The sequence below is a fragment of the Bufo gargarizans genome, chromosome 6, assembly GCF_014858855.1.
Source record: "Bufo gargarizans isolate SCDJY-AF-19 chromosome 6, ASM1485885v1, whole genome shotgun sequence".
NCBI classification, from domain to species: domain Eukaryota; kingdom Metazoa; phylum Chordata; class Amphibia; order Anura; family Bufonidae; genus Bufo; species Bufo gargarizans.
Genome location: NC_058085.1, coordinates 67025034 through 67049828, shown reverse-complemented (window position 1 = coordinate 67049828; position 24795 = coordinate 67025034). Strand labels below are relative to the sequence as shown.

Below are 24795 nucleotides of genomic sequence, written 5' to 3'. Positions count from 1 at the left end.
CATTTTTTTTAAAACTATATTTATTAGTCCCACAAGGGGACTTATAACAGCAATCCTTTGATCCCATACACAATACATTGCACTCTTTATGTGCATTTTGTTTGCCAGTCAGTATTAAGGCCTCTTGCACACGAACGTGTGCGCCGTGTTGCGGACCCCATTTGCGGATCCTCAATAGACTGGTGCCATTTCGTGAGCATTCCGCATCACGGACGCAGACCTATTCACTTTAATGGGTCCGCAAATCCGGAGATGCGGTACGGAAGCACTACGGAGTGCTTCCATGGGGTTTCGCCCCGTACTTCCGTTCCTCAAAAAGATAGGACATGTTCTATCCCGCTGCGGCTGACCCACGGACGGTGTTCGTGCATTGCGGGCCACAGCACGACCACGGGGCGCACACGTTCGTGTGCAAGAGGCCTAATACTAACAGGTAGCCTACTCGGTCTAATAGGCATATGTGCTGAACATGGCAGAGCTGGGAGCCATTGTTAGGCCCCCTGGCTGCCACAACAAACATTGGCACCCCCGGGGAGGAGGGGCAATAAATGGAGTGACAGAGGGATTGACTGTGGCATCTAATGTGTTAAACGGCTAGGATTGGAGCTAGCTCCAATATTGGCCGTTACAGTGGGATCCTAGCTGTAAATTACGACCAGCTGCGTACAGTCAAGGGATTAGAGAGTAAAAAAAAGGGCTAAAGTAAAACTTTTGATATAGCACTAGTGAGGGTTCTAGGGCTGAGAGCCCCACCTATCGTTAAATGAGGGGCTAGCTGAAGACCGGCACATAGAGATACATAGCTATGAATGAAGTTGGGGGTGTGCGGTGATCAGCTGCCATGGACAACAAAGACTATTTCATAAGCCCCCCCATAAGGCTTTTTTGGTGTCTGTAGCATTTTGTGCTTTTGCTCTTTTTTTGCGTCGAGATGTTTCTTTTAAATTTATTGTGAAATTCACTACAGACAAAGCTTTTTTTTCTTGCATGGCGTTTCTTGCGTTGCATTTGCAAGTTTTTAACTTTTTAAAAGACAGCATGTTAGAGAGATAATAAGGCCTCATGCACACGACCGTATCTGTGGTCCGCATCCCATCCACATTTTTCAGGGATTGCACGTGGATCCATTCAGAAATATATACACAGTATATCTACACACCAGTATTAGCGTTTATTACGTTAGGTTCTCAGTTATATACAGTACTGCGACATATAAAATATATACACAGGCTCGAGTGAGAGGCATTCTTCATGCCGATGTATCAAAAAGCCTCTCAATCATATCCCCTACATGTTCTACAGAGTATTTTATGTATTTATCTGGATTCTTCGTGAAATTGACACCAGTGCCATACCTAGAAGAGAAAAAGGGGTATTAGAGGGCACGGCATGACGTAGTAACGGATCAGGACACTGTAGGGGGAGGGGAACAATCATAGATCACAACTCACTTGTGTAAGAACGCGCCGTACGCCTCCTGGACTATTTTCTTCTGTGACTGTCGGATCCGCTCACGCTGCTTTTTGTCTGGAATAGCCCATGACTTTTGGATCTTGCAGATTTCTTCCAGGCCTTCGTTAAACCCCTGATTTTGAGCAGATAAAAAGAAGACACGAGGATTGTAGGGGGAGTGAAAACGAATAGGTCTCATGACACAGTAATATAATAATGTCAGCATAGATCAAGGGGTTTTCTCAGAATCACAATTCATCACCTAGAAGTTTCTGATCGCTGGGGTTCCCCACCCTAGGCCCCCCACCACCATTCACAAGAACGGGGACCGGTGTCCCCAGTTTCATTGGAGCAGCATTCACACATGCAAGCTGCCGCTCCATTCTAAACGCTAGTGATTCACGTTGGACGATATTCATGTAATGTGAATGTATGAAGCCCCTGAAAGATTTTACTAAAAAAGCTTGTTCGAGGCTTGTGAGATTAATAAATTATCGTTTGTCATTAAAGGGTAGCTGTCATATATTTTTTTTATTTGCTAGTTTATTAGAGCTAGGCATGTATACCTGAGTTAGTCTGTCAATGATTGTCAAAAGATCTGTAATTACCTTATAATAACAGCTTTCATTAATGTCCTCTGTCCCTTTCCACTGCTCCCTTAAACGACCGTTGCTATGGCTCATCTGTCTCCGGCTAGGAAGACAGAGGGGCGGTCCTTCACACTGCATGCCTGCATTAGGCTTCAGAGTGAGGAGGCGTGTCTCTCAGTAATCCAATCTGATTGGCTAGCAGGGAGATGCTAACTTCAGCAAATTTGTATGTGACCTGAGGGAATGCAGTTTTGGCCTCAGAGAACTGGCAGAAGAGCCATCTTGAGAAGATCCTCATAATGTAGGATTCAAAAACAGCCATAACTAAAAGGAAAACTCAAGGAAAAGATTGCTTTATGCATAATGCTGCTGCAGCAGTAACATATGCCAAAATAGATTTTTTGATGAAAATATGACAGTTATCCTTTAATGAATTGCGATAAATGTGCATCACCTGACCTTCTGCCGAATAACAGTCAACAATCATTGTTTAAGTGAGTGTACGATTGAATATGAAGGAATCTGTACCTGATACTCTCTGCATCTAAATGCTTGTCGTTATCATTAGCATTGTGTAGGTAGGTCATGCGTGTTGTCAATTGCCTGAATATTCACTCGTCTTAATCAGCCATAAATGTATGTGATTGATAAAGACTGGCCGTGTGCGTTTTGCTCTAATGTGTGTGGGGAGATTGCGACTCTACCCCTACAGATTATGTTGGGGGAGACAAGGATCAGGCAAAATGAATATTTTCATCTGAATATTTTGTTCTGTGGGGAGATAAGTCACAGCCAGAAGTATATGACAGTGGCTTTCTCCCCTCTCCCATAGCAGACACATTTGGTCGAGCTGAACATGTATGTGTATGGGGAAGCCGGCAGGGAGTAGGGAGAGCTGGCTGTTGGCTGTCAGCTATTTGGCCAGCTTAAGGCCACTCTTGATCACATTGACTTAATGGCCAGTGAAGTCTTTATGTAAGAAGTCACCATGTTTACCAAATCCAGAATCATTTACCTTAAAGCGTTCCTTTATCATCTGTCTCTCTTTGTCCTTCAGCTGTGATAAGTAAGAGAGTGTAACGTTAAGTACATGGACAGGGCGTACATAGAAATCATTGGGCCCCATAGCAGGAATCTGATATGGGCCCCCTAACTCCGTCCCCTACCCACCCCTATCCCATCCCACTAGCTGCCCTGGCTCCTCCCCTGCCACACCCCCATTTGCCAATAAATAAATAAATACAATGTATAAATAACATATTGAAACCGTTAGGGATAAATCATTTTTTTTTATTAACCAACTTTGTTGCAGTAACTAAAAAAGTAACTAAAAAAAAAAAAAAAAAAAATTATTATTTTCCAATGATCACTGAAAAGTACAGATTTCCCTGCAAAAAATGAGCCCTCGCATAGCTCAATACACCTAACTACAATAAAGGTAGAGGGGTTAGAATATTGCTATGAAAATAAAATATCATTTTTTCAAAGTAAAATTTTTTTTTTCAGTATTAAGACGCAAGAAAAAATATACATATGTGGTATCACCAATATCGTACTGACCTGGAAAATAAAAGTAACAGCATAGGAAATGGTGTAAAAAAAAAACAAAAAAAAAAACATAAAAAACATTTAAAAAAAAAAAAAACGCTTCCCACCACATTTTATGCAACCGTTTATGGTGCCATTAGAAGGTGCATCTTGTCCTGGAAAAAACAAGCCCTCGTGTGGCTATGTAAATGAAAAAAATAAAAAAGTTATGGCTTTGGGAGGGCTGGGAGTAAAAAATAAAAACCAAAAAATGTGAAAATTTCCCTGTCATTAAAGAGTTAGGCTACTTTCACACTGGCGTTTTAGTTTCCGTTTGCGAGATCCGTTCAGGGCTCTCACAAGCGGTCCAAAACGGATCAGTTTTGCCCTTAATGCATTCTGAATGGATAAGGATCCGCTCAGAATGCATCAGTTTGCCTCCGTTCCGCTTTTGAGGCGAACACCAAAACGCTGCCTGCAGCGTTTTGGTGTACGTCTGACGAAACTGAGCCAAACGGATCAGTTCTGACACACAATGTAAGTCAATGGGGATGGATCCGTTTTCACTGACACAATCTGGCACAATAGAAAACGGATCCGTCCCCCGTTGACTTTCAATGGTGTTCAAGACGGATCCGTTTTGGCTATGTTAAAGATAACACAAACGGATCCGTTTCTGAATGGATGCAGGCGGTTGTATTATCTGAACGGATGCGTTTGTGCAGATCCATGACGGATCCGCACCAAACGCGAGTGTGAAAGTAGCCTTAAAGAATTATTAACCCCTATTGTAAGTGCTTTAAAATGAAATTTTAAGACTTTTTTTTCTCTGAGAAATAGACACTGAATTCTGGTGCCTATAGCGGTTTTATATTCCGTAGTCTCATACACCGCTGGTATGACAGTGCTGTATGGGAGTAAGGATCTCGCTGGGGCTGCAGTGAGCCATGTACAGCTGCTCCTGCCTGTCTGCTTTGGTAAAGCTGGGCATAGATGGGCTACTGAATCTCAGGCTTTAGCAGCGTGGGCACAGGGCGCCATATGTATGCGAGTGCAGGGCAGGGCTCACATACAGATCGATCCTCCTGCCTGTGCCCGCTGTGCTGAAGCCTGACATAGCCAATCCCCTCACATCTAAACTCTCTTTGCTGCAGATGCTTAGTGTGCCCTGTCCTCTATGAGAGCATCAACAGCAAGCAGAGTTCATGGGGTGGGGTTCATGGGGTGCTGGAGCACACTGTCCTCGACATGATGAGCCTTATAACTGACATACAGAACACAGTGTGCCCCCCTCCCCCCCCCTGACATACAGAACACAGCGTGCCCCCCCCCCCCCAAAGGCTCTGCTTGCTGCTGCAGGACCCCTTTTTGCCCTCACTAACTATGCCCCCACCATAAAAGTTTTTATGCACAGAGGCACAGCACAGGCACTCAGCTCACTTTGTGCAGGCAGTGGCAATGCTGGAGTATGGTGGCAGGCTGAAAGCTGGATAAGGCAGCAGCCACGTCCCGCCTGCTGGTGCGAGCGATACACTAACCAATCAGCAGCAGGAGCTTAGCCTGCTAAATGCTAATTGGCCAGTGCAGCGCCCAGCAGAAAGAATAGAGCGAGCTCTAGCCTGGCTGCAGCGCTGGCATGGCCAGGGACACAGTAGGGGATGGGCACCTGAGAAGAGGGGAAGCAGGTCCCGCTGGAGCGGCAGAATGCATAACTAACTGCAGACATTGTAGGGGGGGCAGGGCCTTGCATGTACTCCGGGCCCCATAGCAGTTGTGTGGGCTGCCGCTATTGGCGTTACGCCATTGTACATGGACAAGTTTACAATGAAACACACAGATGTTTTTAGATCACATCACCTTCGCTCCTTGAAGTGCTGGCATGTTCCTGTCATTGACGTAGTCAGTCACCTTGAGCCAGCTACAATGGAAACAAAACGCGTTAGCCCTGAACAAAACAAATGGGCTTCAGCAGACAAGAGAGGCTTAACAGGAGAGCGGTACTTGGAATTGACCCTTTGTTGTCCCTCTGACAGAACATTAGTTCTGATGTGGGAAACACATAGCTTCTGGTCAAACCCATGGAAACAGACAAACTTGTATCATGTGTTAGGGTCCATTCACACATCCATGTGTCTTTTGCGGATCGACGAATCCGCAAAACACGGACAGCGGCAATGTACGTTCCGCATTTTGCGGACCGCACCTTGCCGGCACTAATAGAATATGCCTATCTAGACCATGTTCTATTTTTTCGGGAACAGAATTCCAGATCCGGAAGAGCGGGTCTGCAATTCCGTATCCGGCATCGTGCTGCCCCATAGAAATTAATGGGTCCACAATTCCGTTACGCAAAATGCGGAACAAAATTGTGGACGTGTGAATGGACCCTTGAGGCGAGATTACAAGCTCTGAGGAGCAGCTGATTTTCGGGAGGGAAGCGTTTCTTCCCAACACCTGGCTGCTCGCTCAGCGGGGGTGAAGAACTGCACTTACATGAAGCGATCACCTCCACAGTATGAGAACGAGCTATGGCTACTGTTATTGCTCGTGCTCATACAGCTGCATTGTTTCTGGGCAGCAGATCGCTGTTTAGACAATCACCCAGAAACCATAATTTACTGCCCTGCAGGAACAACAGTTTCACCCAATAAATGAGCGTTTCGCTCGTTCATTGGGTGATCGGCTGCACTTTTAGACGGTAGATTAACGGGAAAGAGCCTTCCTAGAAAACTTCATCCTCGACAATCGGGCCGTGTAAGAATGCCATTACTCTGTTCCATCTGCCACTCATCTGTGGTCTGACAGTAAGGGTCCATTCACATGTCCGCAATTTCATTCCACATTTTAAGGAAACGGAATTGCGGACCCATTCATTTCACGATGTGCTGCCCGGATACAGAATTGCAGACCCGCACTTCTGGGTCCGCAATTCCATTACCGGAAAAAAAAAAAAAAAAGAACAGGCATATTCTATTAGTGCCAGCAATGTGCGGCCCGCAAAATGCGGAACACACATTGCCACTGTCCGTGTTTTGCAGATCCGCAAAACACGTGACAGACGTGTGAATGGACCCTTAGCAAGAGGAAGGAGCACACCCGATTTTAGGATCAGACTACAAACAGAATTGCTTTGTAGTCGGAAACCATGGAGGCACTCAAATCTGTAAAGAAACTGTATACACCAAATAGGAGGATTCATTTAAAGGGGTTATCCAATGATCAATGTAAAAAAAAATTAAAAAATTAGACATCACATAGTACATGACAACCTCTTTCTAACCAAGCTAGAACCAGCCCTGTACTGCACATGGATCCGGCGATCTCCCCATTCACTGTTCTAATTGCTCTGCTAGGTTTACTTTAAGCTGGCAGCTCCTGGGGTGTGTCCTTTATGCTGCAACTCTCTCCCTGTAAATGTCACAGCTTCTAACAGTAGATTTGGCTGGTGACAGCTGAAGGATGGAACTTTGCATGCGCGACCACCTCAAAGTGGACAAAGAAATAAAGAAATTAAAAAACAGCAGGTGGCGCTATACAGATACATTTTATTGAATAACTCAATGGTAGTGTTGAGTGAATTTCGATTAAAGTTCGGGTTATCGAAGAATCGCGTAATGGATTCTAAATTCCATTATGGTCCGTGGTAGTGGAATCCACAACGCAAATCTTCGATAACCCGAACTTTAGACGCCGAACTTAAAACACAAGTTCGCTCAACACTATTCAGTGGCTATGCTAAGTGTTTAAATGCATGCAATTACAAAAGTATTTGTGGGACAACCCCTTTAATTAAGAATACTTGCAGAACGAACTCAGAATAATAATTACCTGGTGGTTGTATAGCGTCATTACTTTATGACTGTGGGCGTCTGACCTTTGAGAACCCCACACATCCTGAAAATAAAGGGGCCTAAGTCTAAGTTAAAGGGGTTGTTTCATCTGAGACAATGGGGGCATATTGCTAGGACATGCCCCCATTGTCTGATAAGTGTGGGTCCCACCACTGGGACCTGCACCTATATCGAGAACGGAGCGCCGCAAAGTGGTGGCAGACTCTGGTCTGGCCACCACCAATCGCTCTCCCATAGAAGTGAATAGGAGTGCACCGCGCATGACCGGCCCACCACTCGCATTCACTTCTATGGGCCCCGACGGAAATAGCTGAGCCAGCGCTTGGCTATTTTCGGCAGACCCATAGAAATGAATGGAGGGCTGCTGCACCACTTCCGGGGCTCTGTTTAGCAGATAGGTGCGGGTCCCAGCGGTGGGACCCGCACCTGTCAGACAATGGAGTCATATTCTAGCGATATGCCCCCATTGTCTGAGATGAGACAACCCCTTTAACCCTTGAACAGCAGCACTCCCTGCCACTTGGCTGTACAGGGAACTGCCACAGGTCCCATTCACCTGAAATGGGTGCCGGTGTGCAGAGCAAAAACTGTGAACAGGACGCAGCGCTGCTGGCCTCCACTGATTACAAAGTGACTGGCATATCCAAAACTAAACATTAGGCTCCATTCACACATCTGTAATAATGGGTCCGCATCCGTTCCGCAAATTGCGGAACGGGTGCGGACCCATTCATTCTCTATGGGGACGGAATGGATGTGGAGAGCACACTATGTCCGGACCGCAGCTCCCGAAAAAAATAGAACATGTTCTATTCTTGTCCGCAATGGCGGACAAGAATAGGCATTTCTGTGGGGGTGCCGGCCGGGTGTATTGCGGATCCGCAATGCACTACGGATGTGTGAATGGACCCTTACTTTACAAGTCCTGGTACCGCAGCTCGACCTGAGATCACCCTAATTCAGTCATTTTATACCTAAACAGTCATTCTCAAATGCAAGTGAAGGTACATTACAAACACTTTTATAAAGGGACAGGAACCTTCGCTGGTAGATCTGGATCTGTTGTTCTATGTGCTCACGATACAGATTGTCAGGATCCTTCTGGGTCACAGACACCAACTGCATGAGCTCCGACCTGTAGAAAGAAGGGCATGTATATAATGTCGGGACGGTCTATAAAATCCATCACATTGTCTAACCAGACGCCATATTTCTATACTGCTTTTATCAGAGGCAGACGATAAACTGAAACTAGAAAGTAAGAATGTATGTTTTACAAGTCATAGATCAGGGGTCAGCAACCTTCAGCATTACAGCTGCTGTGAAACTACAACTCCCAGCAGGCACACGTCCTTGGCTGTTCTCATAGAAGTGAAATGAGTTGTAATTTTAAAAACAGCTGGAGGTTGCTGATGGTCGAAACGCCTTGCCTCCCTGTCGTAGTCAAATGCACACTTGAACCTGTCGTCCCTGCTAATCACGAAGCTTTAGCGAGACATTTCCTCCTTACTTTTCCAGTGACTTCAGGATGTAGTTATAATTGTTGTGCAGAAATATAGCCCCCAGAGCCAGGTCCTCGTACATCTTTGATTTGGACAGGAGCTTTAGCTGCAAGTTTCCGAGAACTTTACCTGGGAGAGAGGAATGTAAGGTAACGTCGCATCTAATATAAGAGCAGGTTCACGCGTACTGGATTCGCTGCAGGAAGCCGCATGACAAACCCGTACAAATTTTGGTGCCATTTTCACAGTTGAGCATCTCTAAACTTCCCTGGCGCTTCTGTGACAAGCATTCTCTGGTTCCCCTACCAGTCCCTGTACACACAGCCCCGGGCAGCGATATGTAGTCCTAGCTGACGCAGTAGCATAATGCAGGGAGGCGAGAAAACTGGTGGAGGACCATGCAAAAGTCAAAACGGGAGCACCAGGGGATTAGAAGGAAGTATATTGCTTAACTTTTTTCTTTATTTTAAAGGGATTGGGGACAAGTGTTTGATAGGTGGGGTTCCAGATGCTGCAACCTCCACCAATCACAAGAATGGGGGTCCTATGTCCGCCTGTATGAGGCGGATCCACCACTAGTGCAGGGCTTTATTAAGACCGGCGTCTAAGAAAGAAATGTACCCCTTAATGTGGGTACAGGATAAGGGTCCATTCACACGTCTGTAAGTGTTCTGCTGATCCGCAAAACACGGACACTGGTAATGTGCATTCCGCAATTTGTGGACCACACATCGCCGGCACTATAATAGACAATGCCTAATCTTGTCCACAATTGCGGACAAGAATAGTACATGTTCTATTTTTTAGTGGAAACGGAAGCACAGATGCAGAAGTGCGGATCCGCAAATGCGGATGCGGACAGCACATTCCGGCCCCATTGAAAATAAATGGGTCTGCACCCGTTCCGCAAAATTGCGGAACGGATGCGGACCCATTTTGCGGATGTGTGAATGTACCCTAAGGTGATATTACTAATATGAACAGATTTTTAAATAGCCAGCTGTCATACAGGACTATCTAAGGGTACTTTCACACTAGCGTTGTTAGAATCCGGCAGGCAGTTCCGGCAACAAACAGATAGTTATTTTTTCCGGATCCGTCTCATCTGGAATAACAGATCTGGTATTTAAATTTTTTCAAAGATCAAAAGTGAAACTAGCTCCTCCTATATCCCGGCGCATGCACAGACCGGAAAACGGGATCTGGCAATTTCCAGAACACTTGGTACTGGATCCGGCATTAATACATCTCTATGGAAATTAATGCCGGATCCGTCAAGTGCAGTATTGTTCCGGGATTTTGTCCGGTCAAATACACCGTACAAGGGACAGAAAGGAAGACAGCCTGATGCATACTGCTTTCTATTCAGATTGCTTTCCATTCAGAATGCATTAGGACAAAACTGATGCGTTTTTTCCGGTATTGAGACCCTTTACCGGATTTCAATACTGGAAAAGAATAACGCTAGTGTGAAAGTACCCTAAATGCCACCTGATGAGATACCCAGGAAGGTGCCCGTACTCACAGATATAGGTACTGAGAAGACGTCGGCTGAATTCGGAGCTGTAGTTGCTGGCCGCCGAGCTGGTCTCTATAACACATTCAATGCAGAGAACAGCACATCATTATATTATAAAAGTATCAGACCCAAACGGAGCAGACGAATTAGCAGATAATGACACCTGGAATAACGTTAAACATGGCGTGCGGCTACAATGATGGAGGTTAGGTGAAATTAAAGACGGAGTGGATTCCACAGGTACAGGACGAGTGAATACTGCATTTACTAAAGTAATCCAATCTGCAGGCTAATCACAGACTTAGAGGCGCAGATAACCTAACGGCAGCTAGCACCATTACATGGCAACACGCATCCATTATGGCTCCCGTTATAATTTATGCAGAAAAACTAAAAGAGAGAGAGAGCGCGATATGCTTGGGAACGTGTGAGAACGGATGCCCCCTGTAAGGGAGAGCGGCTTACCTGATGCTGATATGCAGAGGGCACAACAGCCTGTAGCACTAAAAGGGAGCTGATCCGGCAGTTGCACCCTTTCACCCTTCCGGACGAGCCCATCTGCATACAGGGTAGCGGAGAAAGAAAAACTTGCAGGTATCAAAGCGGCTCTGCCGAACTGAAGATGGACTCCAGGGGAGTTGTTAAAGAAGTGTTATTAGTAACAAATCAATGCGTTTCAGGGTCGGAGAGAAACCTTTGTCAGGCAAGTTACAGCAAGGGGAACCTGAAACGCGCTGCTGTGTTACCAATACACCATCTTTAACGACTCCCCTGGAGTCCATCTTTAGTTCAGCAGCGCTACTTGGATACCTGCAGGTTTTTCTCTCTCTGCTAACCCCATACATTTCTGCATTATGGAGGACACTACTACATGACCACCATGTCTGGTACTACCTTATGAACTGAAACAACTGAACTGAAACACTGAATGAGCCCCAGATGTAGCTAGACATTACTTCAAGGGGGACATAGATTCAGTGTGGCGCTCCACACTTGTCATGATGAAGGACCTACACTCACCTAAAGAATTATTAGGAACACCATACTAATACGGTGTTGGGGGTCCTTTTGCCTTCAGAACTGCCTTAATTCTATGTGGCATTGATTCAACAAGGTGCTGATAGCATTCTTTAGAAATGTTGGCCCATATTGATAGGATAGCATCTTGCAGTTGATGGAGATTTGAGGGATGCACATCCAGGGCACAAAGCTCCCGTTCCACCACATCCCAAAGATGCTCTATTGGGTTGGATTCGAGCTTTGTGACATGGTGCATTATCCTGCTGGAAGTAGCCATCAGAGGATGGGTACATGGTGGTCATGAAGGGATGGACATGGTCAGAAACAATGCTCAGGTAGCCCGTGGCATTTAAACGATGGCCAATTGGCACTAAGGGGCCTAAAGTGTGCCCAGAAAACATCCCCCACACCATTACACCTCCACCACCAGCCTGCACAGTGGTAACAAGGCATGATGGATACATGTTCTCATTCTGTTTACGCCAAATTCGGACTCTACCATTTGAATGTCTCAACAGAAATCGAGACTCCTCAGACCAGGCAACATTTTTCCAGTCTTCAACAGTCCAATTTTGGTGAGCTTGTGCAAATTGTAGCCTCTTTTTCCTATTTGGAGTGGAGATGAGTGGTACCCGGTGGGGTCTTCTGCTGTTGTAGCCCATCCGCCTCAAGGTTGTGCGTGTTGTGGCTTCACAAATGCTTTCCTGCATACCTCGGTTGTAACGAGTGGTTATTTCAGTCAACGTTGCTCTTCTATCAGCTTGAATCAGTCGGCCCATTCTCCTCTGACCTCTGGCATCAACAAGGCATTTTCGCCCACAGGACTGCCGCATACTGGATGTTTTTCACACCATTCTTTGTAAACCCTAGAAATGGTTGTGCGTGAAAATCCCAGTAACTGAGCAGATTGTGAAATACTCAGACCGGCCCGTCTGGCACCAACAACCATGCCACGCTCAAAATTGCTTAAATCACCTTTCTTTCCCATTCTGACATTCAGTTTGGAGTTCAGGAAATTGTCTTGACCAGGACCACAACCCTACATGCATTGAAGCAACTGCCATGTGATTGGTTGACTAGATAATCGCATTAATGAGAAATAGAACAGGTGTTCCTAATAATTCTTTAGGTGAGTGTATATTGAGAGTGGTCTGAAACGCGTTACAAGTATATCCGTGTATTGGAAGTTTTAAACCGCTGGAGTAAAGTTTTCTTACCTTGCATACTGAAGCTGGACTTGCAAAGTTTTTTTGGAGCTCCACACATAGTACCACTATACTGCATCCATAAATAGTACTGCCATACCACACATATACATATAATACCTACACACATTACAAACACATATATACATACACATTACAAACACACGCCCAAACCTAGATATACATTAGTCACATAATAGACATTACATATTTATATACATATATTAAAGGGGTTATCCAAAGTATAAAACATGCCCCCCAATGCCCGGGCCGCTCATATAGATTATGCTTACCTGGCTCCCGGGGACCCGCGTCGCTCCTGATCCCCGCACAGCCACGACTACATCTCCCCATCGCGTGGAAATCCGGTGACAGGGGGAAGCAGCCAATAGCAGGCTGCGACAGGGAGGCACCCCCCTAGCGTCACCCGCGATACTAGGGGAGATGCAGCGACAGCTGTGCAGGGATCAGGAGCGACGTGGGTGCCGGGGAGCGGGGTTAGTATAATCTATATGAGGGGCCCGGGCATGTTTTATACTTTGGATAAACACCTTTAAAGGAGTTTCCCCACCCAAAACATAATGTATCACCTATCCGCAGGATAAGTGATAAAGGACGTGCATGCATGCCCACCGCTCTATTTACTTCTAGGGGCCTGAGGAAGATAGGCAACCAGTATCCTTGGAAGTCGCATAGTTAATGGTGCATTGGTCATACATGCTCACTACTGCTGCATTCACAGAGGTGACTATGGTCCGGCTCCCAGCGATTATACATTTATCACCTAGCCTGGTGCATTAAACCACTTTAATGCACATTACAAACACATTCATACATGACACACATGTGCATGCAGAGTTGTAACATTTCTGGAGAGGAGTTTGACCAGAGCAGAGACTAAGTTCTGCCTGAGCTGCTCTCTGCATTCCCTCCCCATCCCTCTTCTGTCAGTTTCGACTCAGCTGCTGCCTGAATCAAGTCACAACAGCCAGTAAGAATCTACGGACGCTGTAACTTAAAAGGGTTATCCCACGATTGATGTACAAAAATGATAATCAGACATCATATAGTCCATGACAACCTCAGTATAACAAAGCTAGAACCAGCCCTGTACCTCACCTGGATCCAGAGATCTCCCCGTTCATTGCTCTGCTAGATTTATCAAGCTGGCAGCTCAAGGGGAGTGTCTTTTCTGCTGCAGCTCAGGGGGCGTGTCTGTTCTGCTGCAGCTCTCCCCCTATCACAGCTGAGTGGGCGTATCCTTTTGGCTGAACATCTCCACCTATCACAACTCAGGTGGGCGTACTTTCTGCTGCAGCTCTCCCCCTATCACAGCTCAGGGGGCATGTCCTTTCAGCTGCAGTTCTCTCGCTGTTACTGTCACAGCTTCTATCAGTAGACATGGCTGGTGACAGTTGATGCAATAAACTGAGCATGCGTGACCATGTTTGCACAGATCAGTAACAGGATAAGCACATTACTGTACAGATTGAAACCAGGGGGTGCAATTATAGTGAAGACTATATCTAGCAACTGAGGCATTTTTGTAACAAATTAAAAGACTAGCTAGTATTTCATGCTGAATTATAGTAAAAGAACATTTAACGGTGGTATACAAATGAACCTCTAGGAGCAACGGGGGCGTGGCCATTACACCTAGAGGCTCAGCTCTCTCTGCACTTTGATTGCCAGGAGCAGGCAGTGTAAACATCATCACACCTGGTCCTGTCAATCAAAGTGCAGAGGGCGCAGCAGTTGCAGAGAGAGCAAAGCCTCTAGGTGTAACGGCAACGCCCCCGTTGCTCCTAGAGGCTCATTTGCATATATTAAGATATCATTTTTCTCAGCAATGCGGGCACATATGAACATAGGACCAACACGGATGCCTTCAGCTGCCAAGTGCACATGTAACAGGTCAGCCAGTGTCATAGGTACAGACCTTCTGACAGATGCCCTTTAAAAAAAAAAAAAAAAAAAAAAAGACAGGCAGAAGGTGGAGGAAAGCAGGATCTCCAGACATGATCGCCCTGGGACCCCTTCTATATATCTGCCTAACTGCACCAGGGACTAGTGCCCGGCCTTCCACCAGTAAACACCCCTGACATGGGCACTACTCTGGTTTTACATTGAGAAATAGTTGTAAGCGATCCCCGGAAAACCCATTTGGGTCTCAATGGAATACGAAATCATGACTTGCGATCCAAAAATATAAAAAATAAAATACTCAACAAGTGTCAGAAGACTCCGCGTACACAACATTTACAATTTCCACATGCCGCCAATATCCAGTAACCGCTTCCATTTCCCTCTGCTGGGATCTCCATTTATCTACAGCGCACTCCAGGTAATTTATAGGGCGGCTGTCTACGGGTATCGGAGACATCACTGGCTCTCGATTAATAGTCTCTAATGATGTTGCCATGGTTACAAGACTGACGTGCATCATGAAGGGCTATAGGAGTCATGGTCCTGGTGGATTTGCGCACATCTGAAGTGTTGTCTGACAATATTGGACATAAGTAGCAATGCCCATCAGTAAAGAAAACAATTATGGACGCAGGCGGTCTACACATTCCTCCCTGACCCAGATAAACGCTCCACAAATAGAAGGGTTATATATAGACGTCTCGGAACACACACATGGCGCACGTCTGTCAAAGAAATGGGAAAGCTAAATGCATGGATGGAAAATAGCTGACAACGGAAGCAGAATTCGTCTAGCAGATGGATTTGGAGGTGCGTGGATGCACCAAATCTCAGTCTGCGGTCTCCTATTTGCTTCTGTTCTCCTGATTACATCCTGCAGGAGAAAGGGTCTGATTGCCAAAATCAAAATGGGCCTATAATTGGTGCATCACGCCCCCTTATCCAAGTCCCTGCGGGCATGGAACTTTATTTTTTATTGCTCTCCCCCTATAATTATCCAATTACCTCTTGCAATGCAACTGGAAAGCCTAGTGCAGCGACGGCTAACCTACGTCACTCCGGCTGCGGTGTAACTACGACTCCCAGCATGCTGCATTCACTATGGAGTTCTGAGAACAGCTAAGCAAGTGGACATCTTGGGAGTCATAGTTTTACCACAGCTGGAGTACCGGAGGTTAGCCATCACTGGCCTAGTGTAAAGGTAAACCGGAACAGGACCCTGTGCGAGTTCCACTGAAGTAAAAAATGGCTGCCTCTATGGTCATATGCCCTTGTCTCACTAGAAGCAAATTCGGCTCCATTCGCACAACAGTATTTTAGGTCTGCCTCTAATCCGCATTTTCATTACATCGCGTGCTGTCCTCATCCGTATGGCGGACAAGAGTAAGCAGTGTTACACAATGGGGTCTGCAAAAAAATGGATTTTTTGTACTCACCGTAAAATCCTTTTCTCGTAGTAGGCATTGGGGGACACAGCACCATGGGTATATGCCCAGCTGCCACTAGGAGGCTGACACTAGAAACAAAAAAGTGTTGGCTCCACCCAGGTGGGCTATACCCCTCTGCTAGAGCCAGAACAACTCAGTCAGTACCCAAAGCAGTAGGAACGCCACACCTGAACCAAAAAGAAACGGAGTGCCAACAAGTCTTGAACTGGGGAACCCGACAACCACAAGCAAACGCCGGAACCACGAACGAGAACAAATGCTCCAAGGAAAGGGAGGGATCTGTGTCCCCCAATGCCTACTACGAGAAAAGGATTTTACGGTGAGTACAAAAAATCCATTTTTCTCGTGCGTGGCATTGGGGGACACAGCACCATGGGACGTCCCAAAGCAGTCCCTGAGGGAGGGAAGAAGATCGCCAGACGGCAACCTAAGGCACCGCTGCCTGCAGAACCTTACGCCCCAGGCTGGCATCAGCAGAAGCCAGGGAATGAATGTGGTAGAATTTAGAAAAAGTGTGAACTGACGCCCAGGTGGCGGCCCGGCAAAGCTGGGCAGCCGAAGCCTGATGACGCACCGCCCAGGAAGCTCCGACTGCCCTAGTCGAATGAGCGGTCAACCTGGAAGGGGGAGCGCGACCCTTCGCGGCGTAGGCCTCCTTGACAGCCGACCGAACCCAGCGAGAGATGGTGGCCTTGGAGGCAGGCAGACCTTTACGAGGACCCGCCGGAACCAGGAAAAGAGAATCCGAACGACGGAAGGGTTCCGTGAGGCGAAGGTACCAGCGGAGGGCCCGAACAACATCCAGGCAATGGAGAGACTTCTCCCGAGGGTGAGAAGGATTAGGGCAGAAGGAAGGAAGGATAATCTCCTCATTGATGTGAAACGGGGTGACAACCTTAGGGAGAAAGGAAGGAACGGGACGCAAAACGACCTTGTCCTGATGGAACACCAGAAAAGGCGACCGGCAGGAAAGCGCCGCCAGTTCGGAAACCCGACGGATAGAGGTGATCGCCACAAGGAAGGCAACCTTAAATGACACAAACGACAGAGAGATGTCTGCCAAGGGCTCAAAAGGAGAGGACTGAAGAGCATCGAGGACAAGATTCAGGTCCCACGGCTCCACCGGAGGGCGAAAAGGAGGGGCTCGGCGAGCGACACCCTGCAGAAAAGTCTTAACCTGAGCCCGCGCGGCCACAGAACGTTGAAAAAGGACCGAAAGGGCAGAAATCTGCCCCCTGAGAGAAGCCAGGCGAAGCCCTTTATCAAAACCAGCCTGAAGAAAGGCCAGAATATTAGGGACCGAAAAAAGGAGGGGACGAGAACGTGCGGACTCGCACCAAGCAAAATACGCCCTCCAGGTCCGATAGTAAATACGGGCCGACTGGGACTTCCGAGCGCGAAGCATCGTCTGAACGACAGAGTCCGAGAGACCACGGGCCTTCAGGATCGCGGTCTCAACAGCCACGCCGTCAAACGAAGCTGCGGTAAATTCGGGTGGAACAGAGGGCCCTGCGAAAGGAGATCGCGACGCAGGGGAAGACGCCATGGAACGTCGGCGAGCAGGAACACGAGATCTGCGTACCACGCCCTGCGGGGCCAATCTGGAGCCACCAGAATCGCCGGCACCCGGGCCGCCTTGAGACGCTTGAGCACTCGAGGCAGAAGAGGGATGGGCGGAAAGAGATACAGAAGGTCGAACTGAGACCAAGGCAGAACCAGGGCATCGACCGCAAGAGCTTGCGGATCCCTGGACCGCGCAACATAGCGCGGAAGTCTGTGATTCAGGCGAGACGCGAAGAGATCCACGTCCGGAACTCCCCACCGGAGACACAGTTGATGAAACACCTCCGGGTGGAGAGACCATTCGCCCGGGTCGACGAGCTGACGACTGAGAAAGTCTGCCGCCCAATTGTCGACCCCGGGAATGTGGACGGCGGAGAGAACGGGGACGTGGTTCTCCGCCCATCGCAGGATCTGAGAGGCCTCTCGCAGGGCCATCACGCTCCTGGTGCCCCCCTGATGATTCAGATAAGCCACGGCGGTGGAGTTGTCCGTTTGAATCCGGATCGGGAGGCCGCGCAGACGAGAAGTCCAGTGCGACAGTGCTAAGAAAATTGCCCTGAGTTCGAGAACGTTGATCTGCAGGGAGGATTCCTGAACAGACCACAGACCCTGAACCGTGAGGGACTCGAACACCGCTCCCCATCCCGAGAGGCTGGCATCGGTCGTGATCACGCGCCAACTGGGGGGGAGGAAGGACCGGCCCAGGGACACCGTCCGAGGAAGCAACCACCAGGAGAGATCCAGGCGAATCTGAGGAGGGAGACGAACAAGGCGCTCGAGACCCTCCGGGGACTTGTCCCACCTGGACAAGATGAACATCTGAAGGTCCCGAGAGTGGAATTGGGAATAAGGAATGGCTTCGAATGAGGCCACCATCCTCCCCAGGACGCGCATACACGTCCTGATGGTCAGAGAGGACGGCCTGCGGAGAAGATGCACCCCCGCCTGAAGAGAAGACACCTTCTCTGGGGGAAGGAACACCCGCCCGAGGCGAGTATCGAAAAGCATGCCCAGAAAGAGCATCCTCTGGCGTGGGACAAGGGAGGACTTGGAGTGGTTGACAAGCCACCCAAACTGAGCAAGAGCCGAGAGGGTGATGCTCAGGCTGGACAGATTGTCCTCGGGAGACGGGGCCCGAATCAGAAGGTCGTCCAGGTAAGGCACCAAGGCGACCCCCCTGGCACGAAGAAGAGCCACGAGGGGAGCTAACACCTTGGTGAAAACCCTTGGTGCGGAGGCCAGACCGAAGGGAAGGGCTACAAATTGGAAATGAAGCGAACCCACCGCGAAGCGAAGGAACCTTTGATGGGAGAGGGCGATGGGAACGTGGAGATAGGCATCCTGAATGTCGATAGACGACAGGAACTCGCCCAACTCCAGAGAGGCGATCACGGACCGGAGGGACTCCATGCGGAAATGACGGACCCGGACAAAGAGATTGAGCGCCTTCAGATCCAGGATAGGACGGAGTGAGCCGTCCTTTTTGGGGACGGTGAATAGGTTCGAGTAGAAGCCCCGAAAACGTTCTGACTCTGGAACCGGAACGATGACCCCCAGAGCGCGCAGGGAATGAATGGCCTGAAAAAACCTGTCTGCCCGGGCGGGAGACATGGGGGGGGACGTCAAGAAGAAACGACTGGGCGGAAGGTCGGTGAATTCGATTCTGTACCCAGAAGAGACCACCTCGAGAACCCAGGCGTCTTCTACGTTTGCCCGCCAAACATCCCGAAAGACGAGCAGGCGCCCTCCCACCATGACGGGGATCGAGTGTACTCACCCTCCGATTAGTTCAGGCGCAGCATGACCACCCCCTCGGCGGACTCAACACGGAAACCGTGGGTCCGCCGGAATCCACTGCAGAAGCAGGTCACGTTGGGGACTGGGTGGCTGCAAGGTACCGAGTACGCGCCCGCAGGGGGGCAACTAAGGTGGAACACGATGGAGCCGCCCCTGCTACCTGTAGAGGAAAGAATTAAAAGAAATAAAAATAAAATAAAAATAAAAAATTAGCAGAAAAAGGACCTGCTAGCAGGTCATGTCTGCCTCCTACGGACACTAGAACTAGACTGAGTTGTTCTGGCTCTAGCAGAGGGGTATAGCCCACCTGGGTGGAGCCAACACTTTTTTGTTTCTAGTGTCAGCCTCCTAGTGGCAGCTGGGCATATACCCATGGTGCTGTGTCCCCCAATGCCACGCACGAGAAAGTGCAGGATGCACAGAGACCACATCTGTATTTTGGGGATATGCAATTTGCGGACCTTAAAACAAAGATGATTATGTGAATGGACCCTAAACCAAATCCATCGACATGTGCCCTATAAATTAGTTACTTAAGGGTATACCATCAAGCCGCTTGCACTCTACATCATTACTAATGGAACCCACCATAAAGATTGGTTACAAACTTCTTATAAACATTAGCTTAAAGGGAACCTGTCACGTAGAACATGGTGCGTGAGCCAAAGGTATCATGTTATACAGCAGGAGGAGCGGAGCAGACTGATATATAGTTTTGTGGGAATATATTCAATATAATATGGATTTTAATCATTTATATTCCTGCTCATTCTGGGCTTTGAAGTCCAGGAGGCGGTCCTATCAGCGATTGACAGCTATCTCTGAAGTCCAGGAGGCGGTCCTATCAGCGATTGACAGCTATCTCTGAAGTCCAGGGGGCGGTTCTATCAGTGATTGACAGCTATCTCTGAAGTCCAGGGGGCGGTTCTATCAGTGATTGACAGCTATCTCTGAAGTTCAGGAGGCAGCCCTATCAGTGATTGACAGCTGTGTATACACAGTCATAGAGGCTGTCAATCACCGATGGGACCGCCTCCTGGACTACAAAGAGCAGAACGAGCAGGACTTTAAATTATTAAAATACAAATTATGTTGAATATACAGACGTGGACAAAATTGTTGGTACCCTTTGGTCAATGAAAGAAAAAGTCACAATGGTCACAGAAATAACTTTAATCTGACAAAAGTAATAATAAATTAAAATTCTATAAATGTTAACCAATGAAAGTCAGACATTGTTTTTCAACCATGCTTCAACAGAATTATGTAAAAAAATAAACTCATGAAACAGGCATGGACAAAAATGATGGTACCCCTAACTTAATATTTTGTTGCGCAACCTTTTGAGGCAATCACTGCAATCAAACGCTTCCTGTAACTGTCAATGAGACATCTGCACCTCTCAGCAGGTATTTTGGCCCACTCCTCATGAGCAAACTGCTCCAGTTGTGTCCGGTTTGAAGGGTGCCTTTTCCAGACTGCATGTTTCAGCTCCTTCCAAAGATGCTCAATAGGATTGAGGTCAGGGCTCATAGAAGGCCACTTTAGAATAGTCCAATTTTTTCCTCTTAGCCATTCTTGGGTGTTTTTAGCGGTGTGTTTTGGGTCATTGTCCTGTTGCAAGACCCATGACCTGCGACTGAGACCAAGCTTTCTGACACTGGCTAGTACATTTCTCTCTAGAATTCCTTGATAGTCTTGAGATTTCATTGTACCCTGCACAGATTCAAGACACCCTGTGCCAGACGCAGCAAAGCAGCCCCAGAACATAACAGAGCCTCCTCCATGTTTCACAGTAGGGACAGTGTTCTTTTCTTGATATGCTTCATTTTTTCGTCTGTGAACATACAGCTGATGTGCCTTGGCAAAAACTTCGATTTTTGTCTCATCTGTCCACAGGACATTCTCCCAGAAGCTTTGTGGCTTGTCAACATGTAGTTTGGCATATTCCAGTCTTGCTTTTTTATGATTCGTTTTCAACAATGGTGTCCTCCTTGGTCGTCTCCCATGTAGTCCACTTTGGCTCAAACAACGACGGATGGTGCGATCTGACACTGATGTTCCTTGAGCATGAAGTTCACCTTGAATCTCTTTAGAAGTCTTTCTAGGCTCTTTTGTTACCATTCGGATTATCCGTCTCTTAGATTTGTCATCAATTTTCCTCCTGCGGCCACGTCCAGGGAGGTTGGCTACAGTCCCATGGATCTTAAACTTATGAATAATATGTGCAACTGTACTCACAGGAACATCTAGTTGCTTGGAGATGGTCTTATAGCCTTTACCTTTAACATGCTTGTCTATAATTTTCTTTCTGATCTCTTGAGACAGCTCTTTCCTTTGCTTCCTCTGGTCCATGTCGAGTGTGGTACACACCATATCACCAAACAACACAGTGATTACCTGGAGCCATATATATAGGCCCAATGGCTGATTACAAGGTTGTAGACACCTGTGATGCTAATTAGTGGACACACCTTGAATTAACATGTCCCTTTGGTCACATTATGTTCTGTGTTTTCTAGGGGTACCATCATTTTTGTCCATGCCTGTTTCATGAGTTTATTTTTTTACATAATTCTGTTGAAGCATGGTTGAAAAACAATGTCTGACTTTCATTGGTTAACATTTATAGAATTTTAATTTATTATTACTTTTGTCAGATTAAAGTTATTTCTGTGACCATTGTGACTTTTTCTTTCATTGACCAAAGGGTACCAACAATTTTGTCCACGTCTGTATTCCCACAAAACTATATATCAATCTGCTCAGCTCCTCTTGCTCTATAACATAATGCCTGCAGCTTACGGTGCATTTTCATTGTGACAGGTTCCCTTTAAATGGGTTGATACGCCATAAATGTCAGATAGGTGTGCGTCCCACCTCTGTCTCCAGAACAGGGCCTCAAAGTGGAGGTAAAGCAAGCCACACATGTGCGTCCCCAACTCCATTCACCACTATGAGACTTCGAAAACTAGCCAGGGGTGAATAAAGAGTTGCTGCACATGCACAGCTTGCTCTCCCTTCACTTTGGGGCCCCATTCTGGAGATAGAAGATCCCAGAGGTGGGACCTACACCTATCACACATTTATGGCATATCCTAGAGATATGTCATAAATGACTCAGAAGGGAATACCCCTTTAATAAAAGGAAACAAGCACACTTGTCGGAGCTCTCAGTGGGGCCCCTAAAGTTTTGCTATGTGTTCCTATGATTTCTGGGGGCCAATATTGCCAACGTCAACCCAAAGACAGTAATGATTAGAAGCTTCATCTGGATTTTGCAGCATGGTCTGAAGGGAACGTCACCGATACATGCACGGGGCCATATGATCCTAACCCCACACTGAAATGTTAATAACAATGGATACCGACTTCCCAAGAACCGTGGTAATGGAACTGGATAGTCATGCAGCGAGAAATGACATGTATGGCCCTAGGAAGTCTTGCACTGCTTACCTCTGGGATCGATAGGAATATTGTAAGTGTCCCCAAGAACTATTAGCAGGGGAAGGGAGGAAGAGGAAAAAAAAGAAGCAAGAAGGAGAGAAGGTCCAAAGAACAGGAGGGAACAGAACATCAGTTTAGTGCACTAAAAGGAGAAGGTTAAATCACAAAGTAAAAGTCACAAATCTAAAATCGGAAGGAAATCAAAAAAAGAAATTCTAAAACGTGTGGAAAGGATCATGGTGGCAGCTAAGAAAGAGGTGAAAACAGAGGCAAATGGAGATGGAGGGGTCTTAGACATAAAGAATAGGAGAATGGAGCGAGTGGTAGGCACAGAGCTAGCGATGGGTAGGGAAGCATTCATCATGGCCGATTTAAAGTGTACTCATCACCAAATACAGTAAAGCTGGCCATACACATTTATGTCAACCAAACCCGTCAATTTCAGAGGGTCCAGCCGACCATCTAATGTGTCCTGACATTCCCCCAATGGCAGGGAGGATCAGACAGCTGGATTTCAACATGACCTATTATTTTGTTCTAAGGGAGATAAACCACCACCAGAGGTATCAGGCAGAAGGTTTTTTACCCCACTAAGAACACATGCTCAGCTGAACAAAAAAAATAAAGACAGTGTGCCAATGTGGGGTAGTGTGCTGGCTGGACGAGCGTTCGGCTGCAATCTCAAGTGTCTGGCCAGCTTAAAGGGGCTGTCTCACTTCAGCAAATAGCATTTATTATGTAAGAGGAAGTGAATACAAGCCACTTACTAATGTATTCTGATTGTCCATGTTGCCTCCTTTGCTGGCTGAATTCATTTTCCCATCACATTATACACTGCTAGTTTCCATTGTTACAACCACCCTGCAATCCGGCATCGGTGGCGTACTTGCACACAATAGGAAAAAACTGGCCTGCGCCCACTCCCATGGACCCGACCACTAGAGGCGCTGACGCTTTTTCCTATAGTGTGCAAGCACGACCACCACTGATGGGCGATTGTAACCATGGAAACAAGCAGTGCATAATGTGATTGAAAAATGAATCCAGCCAGCAAAGGAGGCAGTATGGACAATTACAATACATTAGTAAGTGGCTTGTATGAACTTTTTCTACATGATAAATTTACTAAAGTGAGACAACCCCTTTAAAAGGGAACCAGTCATCAACTTTATGGTGACCTCACTGAGGGCAGCATAAAAAAGTGACAGAAATGCTGATTTCAGCTAAAAGTAAGTGGTTGCCAAGAATCAGCATCATAATCATTGCAGCCCAGGCCTTGAAAAAGAGTCAAATCTACCTGAGAGGAGTCCTGGTTATTCATAATCTCCGGCTCTCTCACCCATCTGCTGATGATTGGCAGGTCTCTCCTAGAGAGAGAGGGAGAAAACTAGGTAGAAGACGGTCAGTCATCAGCAGGTGGGCAGGAGAGCAGGAATTCATGTATAACCATGACTCTTCTCAGGTGGCCGGGACTCTTTTCCAGGCCCAGTCTGCAATGATTGTGATGTTGGTTCTCGACAACCACCTACTTTTAACTTTTAAATGACCGAACACTGAAATCAATTCACCTGTCTCTACTTTATGCTGCCGTTAGTATGGGTAGCATAAAGTTGATGACAGGTTCCCTTTAACAGTCTGAGGCATCACAGAGGCACGAGGCACTGACATACACACTTTACATGAGAAATATACAGAAATGGAGAAAACAAGGAGTAAAGTGGAGTAGCTGTAGATCACCATGTTTTACCATGGAGGGAGGGAAGTTTGGGCAAAGAAAATGGCGGTGAAGCAATGTTCGCTTTTACGGTTTTCATCATATATATGCTGGCGCTTGTGAAATGTCATGGACGTGACCCCTCAGACGCTGAATTCTGTTACCTTGTGAAGCAAGCATGGCTCCTGCAGTCTCCTGGAACTCTAGAAGCTGTTGTAGGAAGAGAATGGCCTG

General features: G+C 47.1%; 1 protein-coding gene across 8 annotated transcripts in view; it reads right to left on the bottom strand.

Annotated features, from left to right (window-relative positions):
• Nucleotides 1-1148: 1148 nt before the first annotated feature.
• EXOC7 (exocyst complex component 7) overlaps nucleotides 1149-24795 on the bottom strand; it is a 56211-nt gene continuing 32564 nt past the window's right edge. For all 8 annotated transcript variants that reach the window (XM_044296217.1, XM_044296220.1, XM_044296225.1 and 5 more), the window contains 8 exons: nucleotides 24726-24792; nucleotides 10448-10513; nucleotides 8931-9051; nucleotides 8460-8555; nucleotides 5427-5487; nucleotides 3058-3099; nucleotides 1452-1585; nucleotides 1149-1355 (listed from right to left, as the gene is read on the bottom strand). In XM_044296217.1, the coding sequence (XP_044152152.1) occupies nucleotides 1250-1355; nucleotides 1452-1585; nucleotides 3058-3099; nucleotides 5427-5487; nucleotides 8460-8555; nucleotides 8931-9051; nucleotides 10448-10513; nucleotides 24726-24792 (693 nt within the window). In that variant the 3' untranslated portion in view covers nucleotides 1149-1249. The remainder of the gene's footprint in view (nucleotides 1356-1451; nucleotides 1586-3057; nucleotides 3100-5426; nucleotides 5488-8459; nucleotides 8556-8930; nucleotides 9052-10447; nucleotides 10514-24725; nucleotides 24793-24795) is intronic.